Source organism: Oryctolagus cuniculus, chromosome 10, assembly GCF_051225735.1.
Source record: "Oryctolagus cuniculus isolate XC-2025 breed Fujian yellow rabbit chromosome 10, ASM5122573v1, whole genome shotgun sequence".
Lineage (NCBI taxonomy): Eukaryota > Metazoa > Chordata > Mammalia > Lagomorpha > Leporidae > Oryctolagus > Oryctolagus cuniculus.
The window spans coordinates 28,717,137-28,744,383 of NC_142876.1; the positions used below are offsets into that span (position 1 = coordinate 28,717,137).

At 45.6% G+C, this 27,247-nt stretch overlaps 1 protein-coding gene across 8 annotated transcripts in view; it reads left to right on the forward strand.

Moving 5' to 3' along the window:
* The window catches only part of DYM (dymeclin), a 372,541-nt gene that overhangs the window by 32,506 nt on the left and 312,788 nt on the right, over positions 1 to 27,247 (forward strand). For all 8 annotated transcript variants that reach the window (XM_051851233.3, XM_089305764.1, XM_002713527.6 and 5 more), the window contains one exon: positions 25,328 to 25,380. In XM_051851233.3, the coding sequence (XP_051707193.1) occupies positions 25,328 to 25,380 (53 nt within the window). The remainder of the gene's footprint in view (positions 1 to 25,327; positions 25,381 to 27,247) is intronic.

Sequence of the window (27,247 nt, forward strand, 5' to 3'; positions counted from 1 at the left end):
TGAGGAACCAGTGCTGTGGCATGGCAGGTAAAGCCACCGGCTGTGATGCCGGCATCCTATTTGGGCACCAGTCAAAAGTCCCAGCTGCTCTGTTTGTGATAATGGCTTGGGAAAGCATCAGAAGATGGCTCAAATGTTTGGACCCCTGCACCCACATGGGAGATTCGGAAAAAGCTGCAGGCTCCTGGCCCAGTGCTGGCTTTTGTGACCATTTGGGAAGTGAACCAGCGGATGGAAGATTTCTCTCTCTCTCTCTCTCTGTCTCTCCTTCTCTCTAACTTTGCCTTTCAAATTAATAATAAATCTTTAAAAAGTATAAAAGCTACAAAGTGAGTCAACTCCTCATTGTAGCTTGGTGGGAGAGTAGATCCTGTAGAGGCCTCATTTACGTGTTGCATCTACTCTTGACCTCTGTCGCTTTCTGTTTGAAAGTATCTTGCTCCTCGGTGATGTTTTTGTTTGATGTATGACCTTGAGATTGAAGGCTTCGAGGTGGCAGGTCCCTCCTCCCTGCCGTCATCAGGGGCCAGGATGGCCTGGTTCAAGAAGTCTTTAGGACTAAGAGGAATCTCTGTTGGGAAGACTCTGAATCCCGACATTTGTGAGATTGCTCCTTTCTGGAATTCCTCAGATCCACACATTCTGTGTTCAAGTGCTGCCCGGTGGTGCAGCCAGAAGTTGGTGTCAGCGGTGTTTAGAGACACCAAGGCCCTAGCACCAACCTGCTCCTTCCTTACCACTAACTATATTTAGTGCACATGGGACATCACATGTTGTCAGCGTTTCCAGGCATGGTTGTGAAATCTTATTTTGATGCTTGAGGAGTTTTAATTTTTCATCTTATTAAGAGCGCTCACGAAGCAAAGGTCTGAAATTGAATCAGGATATTCAAGAGTGAAGTTTAAGTAATACGCTGTTTGTTTTTCTTAATATTTAAAAACTACTTCTATAACTGGCTTTTGCATGCTCTAAATTACTGAAGGGTAGCAGGAGACATGCAAAGCGGCCTGTTTTTGTTATTTTTGGGGTCATAGGCGTCTGAGCCTCTCCACACAGAGTGTGGTGCCAGTGGATGTGTTCACGTGTGTCACGTTCATCACCGAGAGCTGTGGGACCTGATGGCCTTGCACTGTGTGTCACACGAGTGCCCCTTAGTTTCTCATGCTTTAATGGAGGGCTGGAGAGGCCGTGCTGTTGCCTTCAGTGGGCTTCTAACTTGGCCTGTAAATCAACAAGACGTCTGGTGATGGGTGATATATGCTGTGGGAAGATGCACGGGCAAGCGTGCGCATGGCAGCAAGGGCACCCATCCAAGCTGGACTGGAGCAGCGTGGGTCAGAGTGTTCCTGGGAGAAGTGGCATGTTTGTTTTGCTTCTGGTTTGAAGACTCCTGCATCCCCGTGGTTTGTATTGCTGAATATTCCCGAGAGTGTTTAATGACAGGCTTCCTTTCTAGCCCTACCTCCCATTGGCCCAGGACTCCTTCCTGGAGGTGGCGGTAGGTGACCTTTACACTGACAGCTGAGTGGAAGGAAGGGACTGGGAACAGAAGGCCGTGCCGTAGCGGGAGTACACGAGGAGCTCAGTGGTGAGCAAGGATGTGAAGAGCAGTGGCGAGGGGGACAACCTTAGGAAACTTGGAGGGTTTTTATAAAAAATAGTAAGGACTGCTTTTAAGTGTAAATTTCATTTGAGCACTAATATGTAATGAACTTGGGGTTAAAGAACTGGGAACAGGACCGCCTTTGATGCCAGCATCCCATACTGAGTGGTGGTTCAAGTCTTGGCTGGCTGCTCTGCTTCCTGCTGATGCACACCCTGGGAGGCAGCAGATGCTGGTTCCTACCACCCATGCGTGAGTCCCGGATGGGGTTCTGGGCTTTGGCCTTAGCCCAGTCCTGGCTTTTGTGGGATTTTGGGGAGTGGATCAGCAGATAGAGGATCTCTCTGTCTCTGTCTCTGTCTCTGCCACTCTGCCCTTCAAATAATCTTTTTTATTTAAAGATTTATTGATTCATTTGAGAGGCAGAGTTACAGAGAGAGAGAGAGAGAGAGAAAGAGAGAAAGAGACAAAGAGAAATCTTCTACTCGCTGGTTCAGTCCCCAAATGGCAGCAACAGCCAGAGCTGGGCCAGTCTGAAGCCAGGAGTCAGGAGCTTCTGGGTCTCCTATGTGAGTGCGGCCGCCAAAGCACTTGGGCTGTCTTCCACTGCTTTCCAAGGCTGTTAGCAGAGAGCTGGATCAGAAGAGGAGCTTCTGGGACATGAGCCGGCACCCATATGGGATGCTGATGCCACAGGTGAAGGCTTAACTTACTATGCCACAGTGCCAGCCCCAATACATCTTAAAAAATAAATTAAAATTTGGAGCCAGACTGCCCTTGCGTTGCATCTCAACACTACTGCTCATTGGCTTTGAGAACCCAGGCAAAATACTTTACCTCATTGCACTGCTACTTCTGTAAATGTGAACAGCGCTCCTTCACGTGTAGATTTGTAAGAACAGTAAATACCTTCATGCCTGTGGAGTGTCTGCCTTTCTCTTCCTTCAAGGAGCAGATACTCATTTTTTTTTTTTTTTAATTCACAAGCTTTTATTGGGATTCCGCTCCCTGGTGAGGTTCCCCGGTCCCCCCACGCCTCAGAGATTGGGAGGGCTCCTTTTATAGATACAGGGCATGGGGGTTAAAGGTTGAGGCAGGTCTGATCCTCATTGGTTGACCTTTAGGCACCAGCAGGGACCTTGACAAGGACTTTTCTTCCCTGGAAGTGCGGGTAGGGAAAGAGTAGGCCTTCCCTCCTTGCGGATCCCAAAGCTACCATCCCGACCTTTTGATGATAGGAAAAGGTGCGACAATGAGTCTCTGGCTACTACCTGCTGATTGGGGACATCATCTACAGGGGCCCACTGTGGGTATCTTGGGGCTCCGCAGGGACAGGCATGTATGGATGGAGAAGCATCTGGTTGCTGAAGGCCTTGGTTCATTCCATTATCACCTGCTATAAACACTTAAACAGACACTGTAGTATACAGGTCAGGGTGAGAATAGCAACCAGTGATCCTAAGAGTGACATTAACCAGGTAATGAAAGGATTTCATAGAGGAGAGGAAATGAGGGGGTCTCTGGACCCTTGTGAGGATTGTTTGATGGATGTGGTTTAAATCTGATCCCAGCCAAGACCAGGAGAAAGGCTACTCAACTTTTGCAGGTAGAAGGGTTTGTCTGAAGAGAAATTCTGAATAATCATACAACATTAAGTGAGGGAGAGGACCATCAGTACACACAGGTTGGGAGCAGAGACATTGATGTTAGAATAGAGGCTATGATTACAAAGGAATGAGACCCAAGTGGGCTAGACAGGGTCTAGAACGAAGGACAGAGTCATTATTAAGGAGCAGATACTCATCAAGAAGAGCAAAGGTTCGGTCCTGAGAGTCTAGAATATTTGCAGAATGAGAATAAGCAGCAGGAGTTTAACCAGCTTTCTGATGACTGCTTTATCTTTTGATTGGGAGTCCAGTGGGTCTTTTGAATTAATTGTTCAGCTATCTTAAAGCAGACATTGAGTATAGTGGTATTCGGTTTTGTGCTTAAACAGTATACCTTTTATGAAGGCTACTTGTCCAAAATCTTTACTGCATTATGAAAATTGTATTATGTATACTGAGCACTAGATGGTGCTCATATAAAGCAAAAAGGCAGTTTTTGGCACAGCCATTTAAAACTCATTTTGCTGAGTACAAAAGTAATAGTTCATTTTTCATATTTTCCAATATAGAAAAAGCACAAGGAGGGCAAAACAGATCCCAAAGAGGACTAACGTTTTGGTATATGGTCTTTTGGGTCTCTCTCATTCAAAACTGTTTTTATTGTATTGTACTCTGCACACATTTGTTTCTGAAACACATTTCCTACTGCAAATGCTTGTAGGGTGGGCTACCTTAGGAATATGCATGTATGTAACTAATGTTGAACATTTTGGTTGGTTGTTGTTTCTCATGATTTTATATGAAAATATGATGAATTTCTTCGTAGCCAAGTCTTTATGCATATCTCTAATTATATAAGGACTAGAATTCTTCATAGTTGATTTTCAGGTGATATATGGATATATGATCACATAAGTAATTGTTCAGTGTAGGAGAGTTAGAAAATGTAGAGACAGAGGGAAAACAATCAGATTTTCTCATTATGCAGATATAACCACTTTGAATATTTGGGTCTATTTTCTTTCATATCTTTTTCAAATACACTCATTCCTGTACAAGACAGGTATATTTATACTGCTTGTTTAAAACAAAAATGAGATTATATTGCATTACTGTTAGGTAACTATTTAAAATATTTATTTATTTATTTCAAAGGTAAACTGACAGAGAAAGAGAGAGGTCTTTTCATCTGCTGGTTCAACTATCCACATGGCCATGGTGGCCTGGGTTGGTTTGGGCCAAAGCCAGGACCAGGAGCCTGGAACTCCATCCAGGTCTCCTATGTGGTTGGCAGGGGCCCAAGCACTTGGACCATCTTCTGATGCTTTCCCAGGCCCATTAGCAGGGAGCTGGGTTGGAAATGGGATAGCTGAGGCTTGAACCAGGTGCTCATATGGGATGCTGGCATCATAGGCAGCAGTTTAACCCACACTGCCGCAATGCCAGCCTCCGTAATTTCCTTTCTTAGAGTGAGTAATCTCTTGCATTTATATACCACATCATATAATGTTTTCTAAATTTGTGCTTGTTGTATTCTTAGAAATCCTTTTAGAGGGCTTCCATTTCTTTTTATTATTGTTAGGATCCAATTTGATTTTTCTTTCAGGGATTTTTCTTGCATTATAAAAAGTCCATTGTGCTGAGGCTTTGCTAACGTGGATGTCACCATTAATTGACTGGTTGTTTATTGAGCCCTCACTGGGTGCCGGGTGCTGGTCTCATTGCTTTAGGTAAATCTCTCATTGTTTCTCAGGTCAGCTCTGTGATTCTTCCTGAAACTGGGGAAACAGTGGCCTCGCAAGATTGTCCTAGGTCACACAGTGGGTAGTGGCTGGTAAGGACCAGATCTTAACCAGGTTTACATAACTCCAGAGACAAATTCTGTCGACCGTCATGCTGCATGTCCCCTTTTGCAACATAGCCTAGTGCACAGACCAAGCTTCAAGTGGTGACTGAAGAGCTTCAGTGTGCAATTGTACAGTAACCTTGGAGCGAAGAACCACCAAAGCTGCAGGACACGGTCCCAGGTCTCCTGGGTCTGGCACCATTGTTTACAGTGCTGCACTCCAGCTGACGGCTGCTCTGTCTGGTGTCGCAGTCCAGTCTTGAGTAGAGTATGTCTTTTCTCTCTCTGAGACGAGCTGGCTGCATGATCCTTTCCAAAGCTTCTTAGTCTCTTTCCTCAGTTGGGAAACAGGAAGAGAGCCTCCCTGAATCGGGGCACAAGTTTTTAACTGACAGAAGCAATTAAGTGATTGGAAAATTATCTTTTCCTTTGACTCTTGATGCGTGTGTCCGTTTCTGTAGCTTTATTCTCTTTGGCACACTGAATGTACAATTTTATTAGACTTTTCAAGCTGAAAACGGCCTGCTTGTTGCTGAGGAGGGCCTGGGATAGCTACTAAACTGTCTTCTGCTTCTCTCACTGGGTTGCTTGGATGGCGAACACAGGAACGTACTAGGCTGTTTTATTAAGAGAATAAATAATTTGAAACTTTTCTTGGCATTTTATTTTCTCAAACTGAGGGGTCATAAGAAGTTCAGATTTTATGTCTTGAGTCAAAACATTTATTTCCTGTCCTCCCATTTATATCTTTCTGTGCAAAATCATTTTAGAAGGTGCATCGGTTTGCCCTCCAGCTATAAGTTTAAACTGGGGGTGGGGGGAGAGATAACGAGCACAGTTCACAGCATTAAAGTGAAGGGGCTACTCCAAGTGCTACTCCAAGTGCGCTCAGAACTCCTCTACTCATTGTTTGGTTGAAATCTGACTTTCCAAGTTATTTTTTTCCTCTACTTTCATGAGAGAATAAACACTATTATCTAGCATAGTTGTGGCTGAAATGTTGACATTTTAGTAGTTGCAGTTCCTTTTTGGCAGGTAAGTGACAGCCTATAGGGTGTCTGAATCACATCAATATCAATGGACTCCTTTTGGGTCTGGTTGGTGCATTAAAAATTGCTATACCAGGTTTATAAACGGTTTCTATCCTTTGACTTTGCCGTATGACTAGGCTCGTTTTGCTACTGAATGCGCTGATTCTTGTTCATTTTGTGAAAGGTAAGGGGGGAAGTCTGCAGAAATGGCCCTGTCCTTTTTTGAATGGTTTCTTGTTGATGCACCCAGTCAGTCCTTAGGCTGACAAACATTGGGTGTTTGTCAGAGTGTGTATGGTGTGGGCTGAAAATGGCTTTATTGATAAACAACATCAATTTTGAAATAATTTTGTGGCAGAATTTTCAGTGAAGAGGGCTTTAGAATTCAGTGTTTATGAATCTTATTGCTTATCTGATTGCTCAGTGACTCTGTCCAGAAGTCTATTATAATTTCCCCTAACAGCTTTTACCCACTGGCTTTTCCTTAAAAGATTCGAACTAAGTTTATCGCCTTTCATTATTGAGATGCACATCTGGACTAGTGTGCAGTTGACACTGCTGTGAACTTTAACCCGTGGATTGGGGCAATGAATAACTTAAAAATTTAATTTCCTGACCAAATTCTGGTGTATGACTTCATAGCAGCTACAGAAAAGTTGTCTGTCATTTTACCACTTTCCTTATCAGGTTTAAATTTTTCTGTTTTATTCCAATTCTTTACCATTCACACAAATTTTGCATTATTATAACACAGATAGAAATTTTTATAACAAATACAACTTGCAAGTGTGACACTTTAACATTTAAAAGCTTGTTTATTCATTTACATTGAAAGGCAGAGTGACAGAGGGAGAGAGAACTTCCGTCTTCTGGTTCATTCCCCAGATGCCCACAAAAGCTGGGGCTGGGCCAGGTTGGAGCCAGGAGCCAGGAACTCAAGCTGGGTCTCCCATGTGGGTGGCAGGGACCCAAGTCTTGAGCCATCACCTGCTGCTCCCAGGGTGTGCGTTAGGAGGAAGCTGGAAGTGGAGCTGAGCTGAGACCTGAGCACAGACATTGTGATATGAGCTGTGGGCATCCCAGGTGGCATCTTCATTGCTGTGCCAGATGCCTGCACCATGACACACAGCTTCTTGTAAGTATGTATAGAAATGACAAGTAGCTGGGTTGATATTATATGGGTTTGTTTTAATAAAAAACCGAAGCAGGGCAGGCATTTGGCACAGCAGTTAAAGCGTGGGTTAAAATGTGTGTGGCCTTGGTAGATTCCTGGCTGTGGCTCCTGACACCAGCCTCCTGCTGATGCACACCCTCGGGGGCAGCAGGTGATGGCTCAAGTACTTGGGTCCCTACAACCTCTGTAGGAGACCTGGACTGAGTTCCCAGCTTCATCCTAGCCCAGCGCTGGCTGCTGTGAGCATCTGATACATGTGGACCAGTGAATGGGAGCTCTCTGCCCATCCCTGTCTCTGTGCCTCTCTAAGTATTTTTTAAAAATTAAATTATTATTCTTACAGAAAGTATTAAACTAAGTCAGATATGTTTATTCTTGCATTGTTACGTTGGACAAGTACTTAGCCTCTCTGTTTCTGTCACTTGTAAAATGAGGATATTCCTATTCCGTCAGTCAACTTGTTAAGTGAAATATTAAGGTGAAAACTTTGAATACTGTCTGTAGAACTATACAAAATGTAAGTTATTTCAAATTTATTGTCAGCAATTAATATGTTAACATCTTTAAACACTTTTTTTTAAGATTATTTAGGTTTATTTGAAGGCAGGGTGGCAGAGAGACAAAAACAGAGACAGAGAGATATCTTCCATCTGCTGGTTCACTCTCCAAGTGACCACAACAGCCAGGGCTGGACCAGGCTGAAGCTGGGAGTCAGGAGCTCTGTTTTGGTCTCCCATGTGGGTAGCAGGGACCCAAGCACTTGGGCCATCTTCTGCTGCCTTCCCAAGCACATTACCAGGGAGCTGGATTAGAAGCAGAGCAGCCGGGACTTGAATCTGGGATTGCCTGCGTTGCAGGCTGCAGCTCAACCTGCTGCACCACAACGCCAACCCCACCCCTGAAAACATTTCTGTTATAGATTCAGCAATACTTTCCCCAGATTCTCTCATTTCTTCTTAACCTGCTTTACTTAAAATAGAACACAGAGGTCAGCATAGCCCCAAATTTTGAATTAGTGGATTTCAAATCAGTGAGATCCTGCTAATTGATGTGTACTGAGCTGCAATTTTTATTTTTAATTAAATTATTTTTCTCTGTACTATAGAAAAAACTTCTAAAAAGTCAAATTTTACATATGAGCCAAATATTTCTGCTTCAGACCATGATAATAAGACATTTCTAAAAAGGCTGTGTTGTTCTACAGTCAGTTGGCAGGCTCTTTTTAAGCCTGTGTATTACTCAACTTTGTGTTTTCTTTCTTTAGCCTCCGGGCCTGGCAGTATCCATCCATGGCCTCTTCTGTTACTTACAGTCTAGGGTGTGCACAGGTACAGAAGAAAGAGGAAGGGGGTTGGGGAAAAAAAAAAGAAAAGAAAATTGACAGGAAGAAAGCACTGAATGATCAAAAACACTGAAAGGGCCCAGTTCCTGCTGGGGCCGCCTTGGGGCTCCAAAATGGAGGTCACAGATGAATTCAGTTATCGGCTTAAGTGTGCCTGCTTCTGTTCCCTCCACTTGTGAGTATTTTGCTTGCAAACCATAGCCTGCCTGACCTGTTAGGGTTGACTGAGGTATTCCGGACAACTTGCCTATTTTCCTGTGGTATAGGTAGATTATCAGGACACCTTAGCTTATTAGCTGACTGTGCTGTGTGTTTATTTTGATTGTGGAAACTTGAATTCTTGAACTTCAGGCTTCATGTGAAAGTAACTTTTTCCCCCTACCAACAAATGTTCTTTTTTGTTTGTCAGTTTTGGAAAACTGCTTGACATCTAACAGTGGTACTCTCCTGATTGATGGATGGCCCCTGGCTGTCACTCTGGGCTCTGGTCTTCTCCCTCCTCCCTTCATGACTTGATGACAGGGTGTCCCCTGAGGGTGTGGCTCTCAGCAGCTCACCCCAACAAGGCTGGCCAGGGTTGTTTCTCTTCCATCACCTCCTGACTGTGACTACTAGCATTTGGAGGCGTTTTTCTGCTGAAGTGGCTAATACAGTTGATCATCTTGTCTGTATAATGGGCAGTATTACGCACAATTTCTTACTGAATATTTGCTCACTTTTTCTGTGTGCTCATCACTAGACCGTAACAGGAGTGATTATGCCAGACGATTGTAACTCAGAGTTTGCTTTCAAAGAGGTTGTACACTCTCAACGCATGTCCTTCATGGTATTTGATACAAAAATGGTCTACCTGGTGCAACTGAAGAATTTAGGTGACATTGAATAGAATTTGTTCGAAATTTATGGTGAAAGGATATGATATTTTGATAGAAGATCATACCCTGTATGAATTGCTCTCTGTATAGGCCATTTTGTTTATTTGTTTATTTTTTTAAAAGATTTATTTATTTGAAAGTTGGAGTTACATAGAGAGAGAAGGAGAGGCAGAGAGAGAAAAGTCTTCCATTCGCTGGTTCACTCCCCAATTGACAGCAATGGCCGGAGCTGTGCCAATCCAAAGCCAGGAGCCAGGAATCTCCCCTGGGTCTCCCGCACGAGTGCAGGGGCCCAAGGACATGGGCCATCCTCTATTGCCTTCCCAGGTCATAGCAGAGAGCTGGATCGGAAGTGGAGCTGCTAGGACTCGAACTGGTGCCCATATGGGATGCCAGCACTGCAGCAGGTTTTACCTGCTACACCACAGCGCTGGCCCCTGTTTATTTTTTACAATGAACAAAGCAAGATTTATTTAAGTGAGAAAGCCTCTTGCCACAGCGGACAGGGAGGGGGTCTCCAAGTTGCCCTGGGTAGGCCATTTTAGAGGGAAAACAATCTGTAACTGTGATAAAGGTTCTTTTGCTTACTTACTGTCATCACAACATTTATCTGAGCATAAAAATCACTGGATTTTGTGTCAAAAGGTCTGAATTTACAGTTGCCAATTTAGCAATATGTGGGAGCTTATAAACCACAATTATGTATCCTTGGTGGGCAGTTGATTAAGTTTTTCTGAAATGTAATTTGTGATATTCATTAGAACAGAAGTATTCATTGGTCTAACAACTGGATTTATAGTTTATATTAAGGAGGTAATGGAAGAAGTTCAGGAATAGATGTAGAAAGATATATGCATAAAGACATTCATAGCAGTGGTTTTTTTTTTTTCTTTTCTTTTTTTTTTTTTTTTTAATGAAGCTTTATTTATTTATTTATTTGACAGGCAGAGTGGACAGTGAGAGAGAGAGACAGAGAGAAAGGTCTTCCTTTTGCCAATGGTTCACCCTCCAATGGCCAGCGCACTGCGCTGGTCCGAAGGCAGGAGCCAGGTGCTTCTCCTGGTCTCCCATGGGGTGCAGGGCCCAAGCACTTGGGCCATCCTCCACTGCACTCCCAGGCCACAGCAAAGAGCTGGCCTGGAAGAGGGGCAACCGGGACAGAATCTGGCACCCCGACCGGGACTAGAACCCGGTGTGCTGGCGCCGCAAGGCGGAGGATTAGCCTAGTGAGCCGCGGCACCAGCCCCCATAGCAGTGTTTATAGTTGCAGAGAGTTGCTAACCCCTTAACCATCCACCACTAAGGAGAATGGAGAAACAAACAGAAGTGTTGCATGTGTGTACTGGAATGGCACACAGCCACTGAAGATGATCTGACGTTTGTAGACTTGGGAAAGCCTGCTATAAAACCATTTGACTGTGGCCAGCTCTGTGGTGCAGCAAAGCCTCCACCTGTGGCGCCAGCCTCCCGATGTGGGTGCCAGTTTGTGTCCAGGCTTCTCCTCTTCTGATCCAGCTCCCTGCTTGTGGCCTTGGAAAGCAGTGGAAGATGGACAACATGTTTGGGCCCCTGCACCTGCCTGGGAGGCCTGGATGAAGCCCCTGGCTCCTGGCTTCAGATCAGCCCAGCTCCATCCATTATGGCCATTTGGGGAGTGAACCAGTGGATGGAAGACCTTTCTCTTGGTCTGTCCCTCTCTCTGTAACACTCTCCCCCAAAGTTTGTAGAACTTTTTATGGTTTAACTTTTTAAACTTATTTTGAGATAATTTAAATTTGCAACAAGTTGCCAAAACTGCACAGTTTCCTAACAGCCTTCACCCAGTGTACCCTAACTGTGACATTTGCATAAGGACTGAAGTACAAGGGCCTGCACTGTGGCACAGTAGGTTAACCCTCTGCCTGTGGTGCTGGCATCCCATATGGGCACTGGTTTTAGTCCCAGCTGCTGCTCTTCTGATCCAGCTTTCTGTTATGGCCTGGGAAAGCAGTAGAAGATGGCCCAAGTGCTTGGGCCCCTGCACCAGTGTGGGAGACCAAGAAGCAGCTCCTGGCTTCTGGCTTTGGATCAGCCCAGCTCCCACTGTTGTGGTCGTTTGGAGAGTGAACCAACGATGGAAGACTTTTCTCTCTGTCCCTCTCACTGTCTATAACTCTACCTCTCAAATAAATAAGTAAATAAAAATTTAAAAAATGACTGCAGTATAAAGTCAAAACTGGGAAGCTGACATTGCTGCAGTCCCCAGAACTTGTTGAGATTTCCGCGTTGAGTTGCTTGTGCATTCGTCTGTGTGTGATGCGCAGGTTTGTCTGTGTGTGGATTCAGGTCCTCAGCACAACCAGGATACAGAACATCCCACCAGGAACGCCACATCTGCCCTCTCCTCCGCATCCGAAATCTCACCCTGGCAGCCACTAATTGGTTTTCATCTCTGTAGTTTTATTTCATTATTGTGTAAATGGAATTGCACAGTATGTAACATTCTGAGGCTGACTCTTCACATAGTGTCTTTGAGATCCACTGAAGCTGTGTCTCAATAATTTATTCTTTTTGGATCGCTAAGGAGTACTCTCATAGTGTTGTGGATGTACCCTGTTTGTCTAACCACTCAATCACTGAGGAACATTGGGGTTGCTTCCACTTTTTGTCTGAGTTGAATAAAGTTGCTATGAACATTTGTGTACAACTTTTTATGTGAACCTAAGTTATGGGAAGTTGCTGTTTTTTTTTTTTTAATATAGATTTATTTATCATTTGAAAGGCAGAATTACAGAGAGGCAAAGGCAAGAGAGAGTGAGAGCAGAGAGGGAGAGAGGTCTTGCATCTGCTGGTTTACTCCTCAAATGGCCACAATGGCCAGAGCTGGGCCAATATGAAGCCAGGAGCCTCTTTCGGATCTCCCGTGAAGGCGCAAGGGCCCAAACACCTAGACTATCCTCTATTGCTTTCCCAGGCCTTGGCGGAGAGCTGGATCAGAAGAGGAGCAGCCAGGACTTGAACTTGCTGGCACTGCATGCGGCGGCTTTACCCACTATGCCACAGTGCTGGCCCCAGTTGCTATTTTTTTTTTTTAAAGATTTATTTATTTATTGGAAATTGTTACAGAGAAGCAGAGAAACAAGAGAGGAGAGAGAGAAAAAGATCTTCATTCACTAGTTCTTTTCTTAAATAGCCACAATGGCCTCGTCTGGGCCAAGCCAAAGCCAGGAGCCTGGAGCTTCCTCTGGGTCTCCCATGTGGGTGCAAGAGCCCAAGGACTTGGGCCATCTTCCATTGTTTTCTCAGGTGCATTAGCAGGGAGCTGGATCAGCTGTGGAGCAACCAGGACTCAAACTGGCACCCAAATGGGATGCGGGTACTGCAGGTGGCGGTATTACCCCCTCTGCCACAGTGCGGGCCCTGCCATATGGTTTTGCAGTTTTGCAGAGTGGCTATAGCATTTCACATTTCCGCCAGCAACGTGTGAAAGATCAGAGTTTTTGCATTCTCATCAGCATCAGATGTTGCCACTATTCCCTTACTGTGGGTTTAGCATGTTCATTTTTACAGTAGTAAAAAATATCATTTTCTTTTCTAAAAAATTATCCAGTTTTAAGTCTCTGTTCTGACTTATCAGTGTTTTCATTAAAAGTCTTTTTTTTTTTTTTTAAGATTTATTTATTTGAAAGAGTTACACAGAGGAGAGGCAGAAAGAGAGAGAGAGAGAGAGAGAGGTCTTCCATCTGGTGGTTCACTCCCCAATTGGCTGCAATGACCAGAGCTGCGCCGATCTGAAGCCAGGAGCCAGGAGCTTCTTCCGGGTCTCCCACATGGGTGCAGGGGCCCAAGGGCTTGGGCCATCTTCTACTGCTTTCCCAGGCCATAGCAAAGAGCTGGATCGGAAGTGGAGCAGCTGGGTCTTGAACCGGTGCCCATATGGGATGCGGGCGCTTCAGGCCAGGGCATTAACCTGCTGCACCACGGCGCTGGCCCCTAAAAGTCTTTTACTGGGCTGGTGCTGTGGCGTAGCGGGTAAAGCTGCCGCCTGCAGTGCCAGAATCCCATATGGGTGCCACTTCTAATCTGACCTTAAAATAAATAAATAAATCTTTAAAAAAAATTAAGTCTTTTATCTCCTAACAGTGGGTAGACTAGAAATACTATCCGCTGTTCCTTTTTCACAAGACAGTTGAGAGGGTCGTACAACACGATGCGTTCAGAGCAACTTTGTGAACTCTAAAGTATCCTACAAATAGAAGTTCCTTAAATACTGAGAAGTTCTGCTAGGTATGGAAGGAATGTAGATTTCCTTTGTAATCCACTAAGGTTATACTGCAGTGTAAGGAAGCATCCAGGTTGCGACAGTCAAAGCAGATCACCTGCAGTTCTGTGACCCACGCTGATACTGTTTCAAAATGGGTAACCTTGGGGCTGGCTCTGTGGCACTGCAGGTTAAGCTGCTGCCTGCAGCACTGGCTTCCCATCAGTTGGAGTCCTGGAGTCCTGGCCGTTCCACTTCCAACCCAGCTCTCTGCTAATGGCCTGGGAAAGCAGCAGAGGATGGGCCAAGTGTTTGGGTTCCTTCCACCCAAGCAGGAGACCGGATGAAGCTCTTGGCTTCACCCAGGCCCAGCTCTGGCTGTAGCGGCCATCTGGGGAGTGAAACAGCAAATAGTAGATCTCTCTCTCTCTCTCTCTCTCTCTGTGATTCTGCCTTTCAATGAAATAATAAGTAAAAAGTCTTTAAAGAAGTGTCATCTTTTCAGAATTATTGAATGAATATACTTCTGTGTAGCTCAGAGAGGGGAAGACGGGAAGGCTGTAAGTTACCTGTCAGTGCATTAAGAAGTAGCTGAAAGCTCAGTACTTGTTGATGTGTGAGTTTCGGGGGGAGGAGAGTTTCACAGATGAGGAAACAGACTCTCAAATTCAGCCAAGGTCATATGAATATGAAACTCAAAACATGCAGCTTCAGAATCTGGATTCTTTCTGTTAGACCAGGGGCACACGTCGTTTTCAGTAATGGGCCACGAGACTAGAAATCCTTCATTGGTGGTGGTGGCTAAATTGAGAACTACTTGGTATATGTTTTCCAAAGTGACTAGTCTGTGAATTCCGTGGATGGAGACAGTCCATACGCCTGCTGCTGGCGTTCCTTACCAGTATTTCATTCTGATATATAATTGAAATGAACTTAAGATGATGTCCTTGACCGTGTTCTGATTTAGTAACAGTTAGTTACTGTTTATCTGAATCGCCGGCCACACGCTTGGCAGGAGTGGTTAATTATGTAGTGATTGTTGCAAGCACATGGTGGGCTTTACCATTTACACTATAGGAGCATTACTGTTGGTGTTCTAATTATTATTATTGTTTTTTTGCAAAAAATATTGGGATGGTTGTAGCCAGGTTCAGATATTTAACCATTGTATGCCTGGCGCACCTTGTTACTGCTTTTAAGAGTTTTATTAGTAGTGTGTGGTTTTGATTTTGTGTGTAATGGGTCCTCATTATGAGAGAGCTTTACAAGAACTATGGAAAAAACGTGAATCTCAAATTTTTTGCACCAGAATACCTTTTTTTAAGAAAAAAAATTTGTTTATTTATCCAAAAGTCAGAGTTACAGAGAGGCAAAGAAAGAGAAGTCTTCCACTCCCCAAATGGCCACAGTGGCTGGAGCTGGACTGATCTGAAGCCAGGGTGCAGAGACCCAAGGACTCGGCCATCTTCTAAAGCTTTCCCAGGCCATAGCAGAGAGCTGACTCGGAAATGGAGCAGCCAGGACTCAAACCGGCACCCACAGGGGATACCTGCACTGCAGATGGCGGCCTGCTACACCACAGCACCAGTCCCAATATTTGTCTTTTAATTCCATTTTCTGTGAGCCTTTTGAAATCTCCTCAAACATGCAGGAGAAAATCCAACTCTATCATGGTATTAAGATTTTTCACTCTTTTGCTGTTTACCTTGCCAATCTGCTCTGCTACCTACACTCCCCAATAACTTTGTCATGATGTTTGTTGGTGGACCCAGCAGAGGCCTGGATTATTACACTGATTATTTGAGATGTAACTTGGAAATAATTTGGCTTAATTATTGGTATTCGTTGTTGGAAATTTGTAGCAGAAGCTCTTACAGATGCATATGGAGAATGTGAGGGGAAGGTGGAGGACATCTTCCTCCTTAGGGACATTCTCTTCCTGAAATCAAAGTAAGGAAGCAGGTATGTTATGGGGTGGCTGGGTCCAGGCTTTTGTCTCCAGTACAAGAAGAATTCAGAGCTGGCGCTGTGGTGTAGTGAGCTAAACCACTGCTTGCGGTGCCAGCATCCCATATGGGCGCGGTTCAAGTCCTGGCTGCTCCTCTTCCCATCCAGCTCCCTGCTGTGGCCTGGGAAAGCAGTAGAAGATGGCCCAAGTCCTTGGGCCCCTGCACCCATGTGGGAGGCCCAGAAGAAGCTCCTGGCTTCTGACCCAGCTCTGACCATTACGGCCATTTAGGGAATGAACCAGCAGAAGGAAGACCTTTTTCTCTGTCTCTCCCTCTCTTTGTAACTGTACCTCTCAAATAAATAAATAAAATTAAAAAAAAAATAAAAAGCAATTCAAAGACTAGATGTAGATTAGAAGAGAAGCAAGATTTATTTACATGCAAAGTAAAAATATACACTGAAGGAGTACAGGCAAGCTCAAGGAAGAGCTGCGCTTGGTAAGATTTGGGGCTGTCCTTATATGACCTGGAAGCCTAGAGGGTGGTGTCTAAGGTGGGACTTAATTAAATATTCAAAGAGCAAGGCGGGTAGAGTTTGGGGTGGGGCTTCAGTACCTTAGAAGTGTCATGGCACTAGATGCATGATGGGAGTGATAGTGTTGGCCATGGTAATTTTATTATAGTGACATTATAATTAGCTAAAGGTCATTGCATTGGCACAGCCAGCAGCCATATTGGTTATTTTCAGCTGGTGCCATTCTGTGCAGGGAAGTGACAACAGAAGCTGTGCTTTTCCAGTGCAGGGAAGGGGTGGGGCACTGACCTCAGCTCTTCCTCAGTAGCTACCTCCCTGCCTCCCTTTTTTTTTTTTTTTTAAAGATTTATTTATTTATTTGAAAGAGTTATGGGGGAGGTAGAGGGGAAGAGATAGATATCTTCCATCTACTGGTTCACTCCTTAGGTGGCTGCAATGGCCAGCTCTGAGCCAGGCCAAAGCTAGTAGCTTCATCCAGGTCTCCCATGTGAGTTGCAGGGGCCTAAACACTTGGGCCACCTTCCACTGCTTTTCCCAGGCCATTAGCAGGAAGCTGGATTGGAAGGTGCCTATATGGGATGCTGGTGTCGCAGGTGATTGTGGGGAGCAACCGGACTAGACTGAGTTACTGGAATTAAGACTTATTCTATGCATCTGCTCTCCCACAATATGGCACTGGGAGAGAAGTAAACAGCTTCCGCACAGCTGCCTCCAGTTCAACTAATAAACTGTAGGACTTGCTATTGATTGGAGGAGAGCAGCGTACTCGGCGTGTGGGCAGCCGAGTTAGGATTGGCGGAGGAGGACTATAAAGGAGGAGAGAGACGGCATGCACCAGGAACATCTATGGGGAACATCTAAGGGGAACATCTAGCTGAAGGAACACCCGTGCAGCCCCCGAGAAAGCCGGCCGGCGGTGTGCCGCTCCCCTGCGGAAGTGGGGAATGTGGCCAGGGGGAACTGCCCTTCCACAGAGGTGGAAGGGATAGTAGCCAACCCGGGAAGAACCAGCAGCAAACCCGGGGAGGGCCGAGCAGACGAAAGAACAGCGCAGGGTCCTGTGTCGTTCCTCCACGAAGAGGGGGAGCGACAGGTGATGGCTTTACCTACTATGCCACAGCACCACCTGCCTCCCTGCCTATATTAAGTGGACTTAAAATACAACCCAGAAATGGCAGTGGTAAGATTTAAGAACTTTCTTATGCAGTTGCGGAAATCTTTTTTTTTTTTTTTTTTTAACTTTTATTTAATGCATATAAATTTCCAAAGTACGACTTATGGATTACAATGGCTTCCCCCCAATACCGTCCCTCCCACCCACAACCCTCCCCTTTCCCACTCCCTCTCCCCTTCCATTCACATCAAGATTCATTTTCGATTATCTTAATATACAGAAGATCAGCTTAGTATACATTAAGTATGGATTTCAACAGTTTGCTCCCACACAGAAACATAAAGTGAAAAATAATAGATGATTTTTTTTAAATGATGATGAAATCAGATCAGACCTATTGTCATGTTTAATCCCAGTGAGAGTCAAGTTGGGAATTGATAATTTCTTCTTCTTTTTTTTTTTTTTTTTTTTTTTACAGAGGATCAGTTTAGTATGCATTAAGTAAGGATTTCAACAGTTTGCACCCCCATAGAAACACAAAGTGAAATATATTGTTTGAGTACTCGTTATAGCATTAAATCTCAATGTACAGCACATTAAGGATAGAGATCCTACATGAGGAGTAAGTGCACAGTGACTCCTGTTGTTGACTTTACCAATTGACACTCCTGTCTATGGCATCAGTAATCTCCCTATGCTCCAGTCATGAGTTTCCAAGGCTATGGAAGCCCTCTGAGTTCTCCGACTCTTATCTTGTTTAGACAAGGTCATAGTCAAAGTGGAGGTTCTCTCCTCCCTTCAGAGAAAGGTACCTCCTTCTTTGATGACCTGTTCTTTCCACTGGGATCTCACTCGCAGAGATCTTTTGCCAGAGTGTTTTGGCTTTCCATGCCTGAAATACTCTCATGAGCTTTTCAGCCAGCTCCGAATGCCTTTAGGGCTGATTCTGAGGCCAGAGTGCTATTTAGGACATCTGCCATTCTGTCATGGTGAAGGGACTGGGAGTCAAAGGGAGCACATAGACAAGTCTAGTACCTGCTAACGCTAACTGATGGAGTAAATAAAGGGGAGAGTGATCCAACATGGGAAGTGAGATACTCAGTTGCGGAAATCTTAATAACCACTTCCTGGCTGACTTATCTTCAGAAGCCAAATGAAGGTTCCTAAAACCGAGAGGAAATGCCTGAAGGTGTTTGAGGGGTTTTGCGTGTGAGTGAGTGCTTGTTGGGCACAGCTCTCCAGTCCCTTAGGCACCTGGTGTGCATTGGGATGTCACTAGCACAACGAGACTTCTGTGGCTGCATCTGTTTATGTTGCTGCCACAGCGCTAGTGTGGCCGAGCTTTGACAAGAAGGCACCTGATAAACTATCATATAAAAGGGATTGCTTCAGATAGCGCCACACCTGGCCAGTTGGTCCATGTGATTCTTTCTCTGGAGTTTGGTTTTTGTGTAGCAAAGGTTTAACAGTGATGGACTGCTTTTAAAGCATTTATCCCTGGGGCCAGCATTGTGGCATAGCTAGTGAAGCTGCCGACTACAATGCTGGCATCCCCTATGGGTGCTGGTTCAGGTCCTGGCTGCTCCACTTCTGATCCAGCTCCCTGCTGATGTGTCTCAGAAAGCAGCGGAAGATGGCCCAAGTGCTTAGGCCTCTGCACCCACATAGGAGACCTGGAAGAAGCTCCTGGCTGTGGCCTGATCTAGCCCCGGCCATTGTGGCCATTTGGGGAGTGAACCAGTGGATGGAAGATTTCTCTCTCTGTCTCTCCCTCTCTTTCTCTATAATTTTGCCTTTCAAGTAAATAAATAAATCTTTTAAAAATATCTATTTATTTGAAAGTCAGAGTTACACAGAGAGGAGAGGCAGAGAGAGAGAGTCTTCCATCCGGTGGTTCACTCCCCAGTTGGCTGCAATGGTTGGAGCTGCACTGATCCGGAGCCAGGAGCTTCTTCTGGGCCTCCCACATGGGTGCAGGGGCCCAAGCACTTGGGCCATCTTCTACTGCTTTCCCAGGCCATATCAGAGAGCTGGATCGGAAGTGGAGCAGCCAGGATTTGAACTGGAACCCACATGGGATGCCGGCACTTCAAGCCAGGGCGCATTAACCCACTGTGCCACAGCGCTGGCCCCAATAAATAAACCTTAAAAACAAACTTATTCTGAATCTCTCATTGCTGACAGTGTTCAGCTTGACCTGAAGTCTGCAGTTCAGGTGAACCGTAAGAGGAAGTCGTCTGTGTGGTGCTGATGGACCTAATCTGAGTACACTGTGGTGCTGATGGACCTAGTCTGAGTCACACTCTAGATGACTTGCTCGACTGCAGCCCTCGAGTCCCCTTTGGCATGTTTGCTGTGCCCAGATCAGGCCTCAGGAACAACGTTCAGTTTCTAATTGTAATTGTCTTGGAAACACCAGCCTATTTTTGCAGTGCCATTTTACTTTTATTTACTGCAAATGATGATTTGTTGGTTGCTGCTGCCAGAACATCTGAGCTCATTTGTTTAACTGAAACAGCACGGGGCATGGACGCCTGAGACAGGCAGCAGCACTTACAAAGCACCCCGGCTGCTTAACCACCTCATTACAGCTCTAAATCAAGAAAGCGGGAAAGCCGCTTATTCTTCAGATGGCCCAAGAAGTTTGGAAAGCCGGAGGACAGAGGGCTGAGAGAAGAGGAATTCTCTTGTAGCAATCAGTGTGTTGGTTTTGGCAGGGCCGTCCTTGGCTGATCTGCTCTGTAGGAATCAGCAAGGCGTCGGAGTGCAGCAGTGGCCGACACCACGCAAGGCAGCGTCCAGGGCTCCTCCCTGCACTGGTGCTGTTTACTTCTGGCCCGGACACACTGGGCGCGCATGGGGGACCCAGACAGTGCCTTGCTCTCATGGAGTTTGCAGTCTGGGCACTGCAGGCGCCTCTGCCCCAGATGCTGAGTGCTGCTACCTGCCATGGTGGCCCTGTGGGGAGACCCCGGGCAGAGGGACCTGAGGGCGCCATGGCAGGTGCCGCTGCCTCACCATCAGGGGGTGCTTCCCAACTGAGGTGGAATGATCCTAAGAAACCAGGCTGCTTCAGATGGTGTCTTCTTTTACACTTGGAGACAAGTAAATGTTCTCGAGTACTTCCACAAGAGTTTAAAGGTGGGGGCAGACTTTGCCTTGCGAGCTGGAGGGTGAGGAGAAGCACTGCTGTTGTTTTGGGGGGCTGTCTGCAGTGGCATCCACTCACCAGTGAACTCTGCCAGTGGCTGCTTAGGGCCAGGCTGGGGTGCTACGGGCAGCAAGGAGCCCTCAGTGTGCTGCACCCAGTTTTGTGGTCGAGGGGCTTCTCACCTGGTTGCAGGTGGTCCAGGAAGGTTCCTGGAAGCAGTGATGTGCTACCTCGCCTCACTGTTGGCATGAGCCCCCTTTGAGGTGATACTGTATTGGCCATCATTCGGAGCCGCGCTAGGGGACAGCAGTGCTTGTCTGTAGAGAGCGGACGTCCTGGCTGCCGCAGGGAGCGGGGAGCGTCCTCCTCTGCCTTCACGCCCAGCACAGGCCAGGTTCCCTGCAATGCCCTGCCTCAGGTGCTGTTCCTTCTTGTCTGCCTGCCTCACTTCTGTTGGTCCCTCAGGACAGAGTACGTATCTCCTCCAGGGAGCCCCTGGGGATTCCTCTCAGAGTAGATGGAGAGCACATGCCTGGAGCTCACACACAGGGCTGGTCCTGATCTTCGCACCCCCGAGTGCAGCCGTCTGTTGTGGCTCTTCAATCCTCATGGCGGGCTGGAGCGGGCCAGCGTCTCCCAGAGCCTGGTGTGTGGGGGGCTCCCAGGCAGTGTGTGCTGAACGAACACGCTGGCTTTGTTCGAAGGTTGTCACTGCACCTCTTGGTCCCAGCCAGTCTTGAGGGTATCATTGACTGAAGAAGTAGAAGTGCCAGTGAGACGGGCATTATGCACGTGTTCCGGGTACCAGCCTCACGGTGCTCATCACGCTCCTTTGCTCCTTTCCTCTTGTCAGAAGATGGACGAATGCAATGCCGTGGTTCCCCTTCTCGCTAGTTACTAATGTGTACTATGCAGTCTGACCCCACTTTTTCTTAGTTGTAAATGTCCTGGTTATTAATAAGAATCAGCTTGACTCGGTGCTTGCTAGAAAGAGGGGAGGATGTGATGAAGGGACAAGGACCTCCCTGGAATCCAATACGACAGCCACCGTGGGTTTTAGGAAGAAAGGAAGAACTGGTCTCGAGAATCAGGAGGCCAGAGGAACCCGGGGAGGCCTTTCCACCTGCGCCTGCTGCTGCCTGCAAAGCTCCTTTCTGCTCTTTCTTACTGCCTGGCTGTCTCTGCTGCTCACTGCCTGAGGATGGCTCCCATGAGCCTCAGCTGCTCACTGCCTGAGGATGGCTCCCATGAGCCTCAGCTGCTCACTGCCTGAGGATGGCTCCCGTGAGCCCCAGCCGTGCGGCCGGATTCCAGCGGATGGAACGCCTGTCTTTCCGTCTCAGCTCCCGGCTCCCTGAGACTTTGGCCTGTTTTTGGGTGGATGTCTCTCCCAGACCCAGTCAGCTAAGGCCCAAGCGAGGTCATGCCCAGCAAAACCTGTTGGCCAGGAGGATGGAACGAAGGGCAGGGAGGCAGTAGACGGCGCGGAGAGGCCCAGGGGCACGTGGCAGACACCCTAGACACGCTGGTGTAGGGGCAGCTGCTAGATGCCCACAGGCTTGACCTCACGGCCATTTCCAGCTTATCTTGTACAAAAAGATTCAGTCTTAGAGCAAATGGAAAGATGTAAGTTTGAAAGATTGTATTTATCTTTTTTTTTAAAGATTTATTTTATTAATTTGAAAGAGTTAGCAGATAGTAGTAGAGCCAGAGAGAGAGAGAGGTCTTCCATCCACTGATTCACTCCCCCAAATGCTGCAATGGCCAGAGCTGGCTGAAGCCAGGAGCCAGAAGCCTCTTCTGGGTCTCCCACACAGGTGGAGGGGCCCAAGGACTTGGGCTGTCCTCTACTGCTTTCCCAGGCCATAGCAGAGAGCTGGATAGCTGGATTGGAAGTACAGTAGCTGGGACTTGAACCGGCGCCCGCATGGGATGCTGGCACTGCAGGTGACGGCTTTACCGGCTATGCCATCACGCTGACCCCAAGATTTCTTATGCATAATACGCATAATAATCTGTAATTGCTGTGAGACAGGTTCTGGAAGCCCTGTCTTACAGAGATATAAGGTGATCCACATATATAATTTAAAGGTTTCTAGTAGCCACATTGAAAAAGTGAAGTGAAATTAATTTTAATAATATATTTATATAGCCGAGTATGTCCCACTCATTATTTCACAATATAAAATTAATAATGAAGCATTTCTCATATCCTTTTGAAGTCTTTGAAATCGGGGATGCATTTTGTGTTCTAGGACATCTCAGTTTGAGTAGCTGCATTTTTTTTTTTTTTAATTTCCCAGGGCCCACTGACCTCGTGAGTTTCTCCTTTTAAAAAAAATATTAATTTATTTGAAAGTTAGAGTTACACAGAGGAGAGGTAGAGAGAGAGAGAAAGAGAGAGACATAGTGAGAGAGAGAAGTCTTCCATCCGCTGGTTCTCTCCCCAGTTGGACACAACAGCTAGTGCTGCACTGACCTGAAGCCAGAGCCAAGAGCCTCCTCCGGGTCGTGGGTGCAGGGGTCCAAGGACTTGGACCATCCTCCACTGCTCTCCCAGGCCATAACAGAGAGCTGGATCGAAAGTGCATCAGCTGAGACTTGAACTGGTGCCCACATGGGATGGCAGCAGTGCAGGAGGTGGTTTAACCTGCTGCACCACAGCACCTGGTCGGCCCCTGGGTAGCTGCATTTTAAGTGGTCTTGAGCTACATGTTGGTACTGGTGGTCAGTTACCATGTTGGACAGTTCCAGAACTGGGTAGAAGCAGTCAATTTTTTCAGTTTTTCTAAAATTTCTTGTCAAAAGCCTTAATTTAATGCTTATGGCTTGCTTTTCTTTTCTCTCATTTTAAAAAATGTTTATTTATTTGAAAGTCAGAGTTACATAGAGAGAGGGAGAGACAGACAGAAGGAGAAGTCTTCCATCTGCTGGTTCACTCCCCAAGTGGCTGCAGCGTCCAGGGCTGAGCCAGGCTGGAGCTAGGAGCCAGGAGCTTCATTCAGGTCTCCTACATGGGTGGTGGGGGCCCAAACACTTGGACCATCTTCTGCTGCCTTTCCCAGGCACATCAGCAGGGAGCTGGATCAGAAGTGGAGCAGCTGGGACTTGAACTGTGCCCATATGGGATGCTGGCGTGGCGGGTGGTGGCTTCACCTGCTGCACCACACTGCCAGCCCCTCCCCAGGCACTAAAACTGATTCTTATTCTTCTCAGACCTCTGATTATTGAAATGTTCGACTCCTTGGAAGCCTTAGTTTGCTTATCTATAAAAATAGGCCTTGTCCTGTTCATTGGAAGATATGTTCATGGGATTTAAACGCACTAATAAATTTGAAAATGCTTCAAGACATTTACAGGGCTATACAAATATGAGACAGTATTTTAACTTATCCACTAGGAAGAAGCATTACAGCTTGCAACTGGTAGTAGCTGTCATTTATTGAGGGCACACACACAGCAACTTTTTGAAGGCACTTTTATTAGTTCTCTTTTATGTGTGAGGAAACAAAGACATAAGAAATCAGCCCAGGGTCATATATCTGGGAAGAAGTTGAAATGGAATTGGAATGCACTTTAAGAAAAAGTTGTGGTGAAATGTATACAACATGATAATTATCGTTTTGACCATTTCTACGTGTAGAGTGCTGTGGCATCAAATACATGCACACTGTTCTGTAGCCATCACCCCACCCCTCTCCAGAACTTTTTCATCTCTGCCAGCTAAAACTCTGTCCTCCTAAACACCAAGTCTCCTCTTGCCAGCCCCTGGCAACTGCCGTTCTACTTTCTGTCTCTACAAATTGCACTATGCTAAGCACTGCACACAAGAGGAATCATGCAGTCTTTATCTTTTTGGGACGGACTTATTACTTCACTTGGCATGATGTCTTCAAGGTTCATCTGTGTTGCAGAGGGTCAAAACTGCCTTTGTTTTTAAGGCTAAATAATATTCCATGGTAAGCTCGTGCTATGTTTTTATCCATTTGTCTCCCCGGGGACACTTGGGTCGCTTCCACATTTTGGCTACTGTGATTATGAACTTGAGTCTACAACTATGTCTCCAAGGCCTTGCTTTCATTTCTTTTGGGTTTATACCTCGAAGTGGAATCTCTGGGTCATATGGTAATTTGCTTTAATTTTTTGGATCCCATGTTTTTTTCCGTAGCAGCTGCACCATTTGTCATGTCTACTAGCCATGAACAAGAGTCACACTTTTCTTTTTTTTTTCTTTTCAACTTTTATTTAATAAATATAAATTTCCAAGGTACAACTTTTGAATTATAGCAGCTTTCCCCCCCATAACCTCCCTCCTACCTGCGACCATCCCATCTCCTACTCCCTCTCCCATCCCATTCTTCATCATGATTCATTCTCAATTATCTTTATATACAGAAGATCAGCTTAGTATATACGAAGTAAAGATTTCAACAGACTGCACCCACAAAGACACACAAAGTATAGAGTACTCTTTGGGTAGTAGTTTTACCATTAATTCACATAGTACAACACATTAAGGGCAGAGGTCCTACATGTACAAATGTACAGTGACTCCTATTGTTGATTTAACAATTGACACTCTTATTGATGACATCAATAATCATCTGAGACTCTTGTCATGAGCTGCCAAGGCTATGGAAGCCTCTTGAGTTCACGAACTCCGATCTTATTTAGACAAGGCCGTAATCAAAGTGAAAGTTCTCTCCTCCCTTCAGAACAAGGTACTGACGAGTCACACTTTTCCACATTTTTACCAAGACTTGTACTTTTCTCTTACTTATGTATATTCCTCTAACTGCTTAGTGTGCATTTGTGCTAGTGTTATAGTTACTAATTCCCTCTCTTCTTTTGTTTGTCCAGTACTGAGTTGAAGCTCTTGGAGGAGGCAACCATTTCAGTCTGCAGATCTTTAGGTAAGAGGGAAGAAGTGTGTTTTCTGTGTGTGTACTATATGCTTGTGTATGTAGAGGGCATTTTTTCGATGAAGTAATGTATCATCTTGATGCATCATGCATGATAATAGTTAATAATGATTGTTTCTGTCCATGATGCTCGTTGATGCTGCTAGACTGTACCATCCAGTCAATAGGTATGAGACACACACTTGGTTGTACTTGCTGTAATAATAATGGGTCATGCTAAGCTATGGCTATGTCAGCTTGTTCTGTTTGTGAATTTTGAAATACTGAGGAAAAATCAAGCTGTGAAGTTGGTTTTGTAGTTGCATGGACAGTACATATAGAACACAAGGCCATTTAATCTGCAGTTGCCAGCTGCCCTGAAAAACGTACTTGTATATGCTGTTGTTGACTATGTTAACCAAAATGCTTATCTTTTCATTAAAACACATTAGAAAAACATGAAGGGGTTTCAAAAACTAAATGGAAAATTCACATTATGCTCTACTCCAAGTTTTCTACAAAGTTTTTAAGCCCCCTTATATATTATGAGTCTTCTCTAGTGTAATGACTTTTTGATCATAATTTTAACTCTGCTACTTGTTAGCTGAACCTTAACTTCCTCATCCAAACTGAGATAAAGAAGAACTGTTTTATAGGATATTTGAAAGGAAAAAATACCAGATTATGTGAAGTACCCAGCACGGCATCTTTCATCATTCACCACTTATTTAGATGAATGGTACCTTTTTCAGGCCTCGTTTCTCACATGGTTTACTTTCAAGTTGGTAGCAATTGGAAAGGAGTGTAGGTGCTTTTAAAAATGCAGATACTTACCCTTTCATTGCATTGCTGCTTTGGAAATTAGAGATGCTGTGTCTAGCATGCCTGGGACTATAGCAAGAGATGGCCGTGTTCTTTTCTTGTGTCACGTTCTCTAGGCAAGCTCCAGGGCAGTGGTGCGAGTCACGCCCACCTCAGTGACTTTGCCTGAGACAGCCTGATACAATCTGGTCTTTTTATTTTTTTAAAGATTTATTTATTTATTTGAAAGGCAGAGTTACAGAGAGACGGGGAGAGAGAGGGAGAGAGAGAGAGAGAGGGAGAGGGAGAGAAAGAAAAAGAGAGAGAAGTGCTCCATCTGCTGGTTCACTCCCCAAATGACTGCAACGGCCAGAGCTCAGCTGATCCAAAGCCAGGAGCCAGGAGCCAGGAGCTTCTTCCAGGTCTCCCACACGGGTGTAGGGGCCCAGGCACTTGGGCCATCTTCTACTGCTTTCCCAGGCCATAGCAAAGAGCTGGGTCGGCAGTGGAGCAGCCAGTTCTCGAATCGGTGCCCATGTGGGATGCTGGCACTACAGGCGGCAGCTGTATCTGCTGTGCCTCAGCACCAGCCCCAGTCTTTTTGTTTTTAAAAGCAAGCTAGGTTGGTAACGATAGAGGGGTTACTATAGTAGTTACCTTGAATTACATCCAGAGATTAGAAAATGTTGTGCTAAATAGAACTGGCCTTCAAAAACCATGTGGCCTCTGTGGTTTGTTTCAAAGTAACTAGAAAAGAAGAGCCTGAAGGTGCCCAGCCATAGACATGGTGAATGTTGTGAGGAGATGGGGCTGCTGCTGATTTTGATTTGATCGTTACACTCTGTACACAGGTGTTGAATCGTACTGTGCCCCATATGTATGAAAATGCTATGTTAAAAATTGAAAAAAAAAAAAAAAAAAACACCCAGTGCTGAAAATTAAACACTTGCATATGGGGCCAGTACTATGGTGTAGTGGGTAAAGCTGCTGCCTCCAGTGCCAGCATCCCATATGGGTGCCGGTTCAAGTCCTGGCTGCTCCACTTCCAATCCAGCTCCCTGCTACAGCCTGGGAAAGC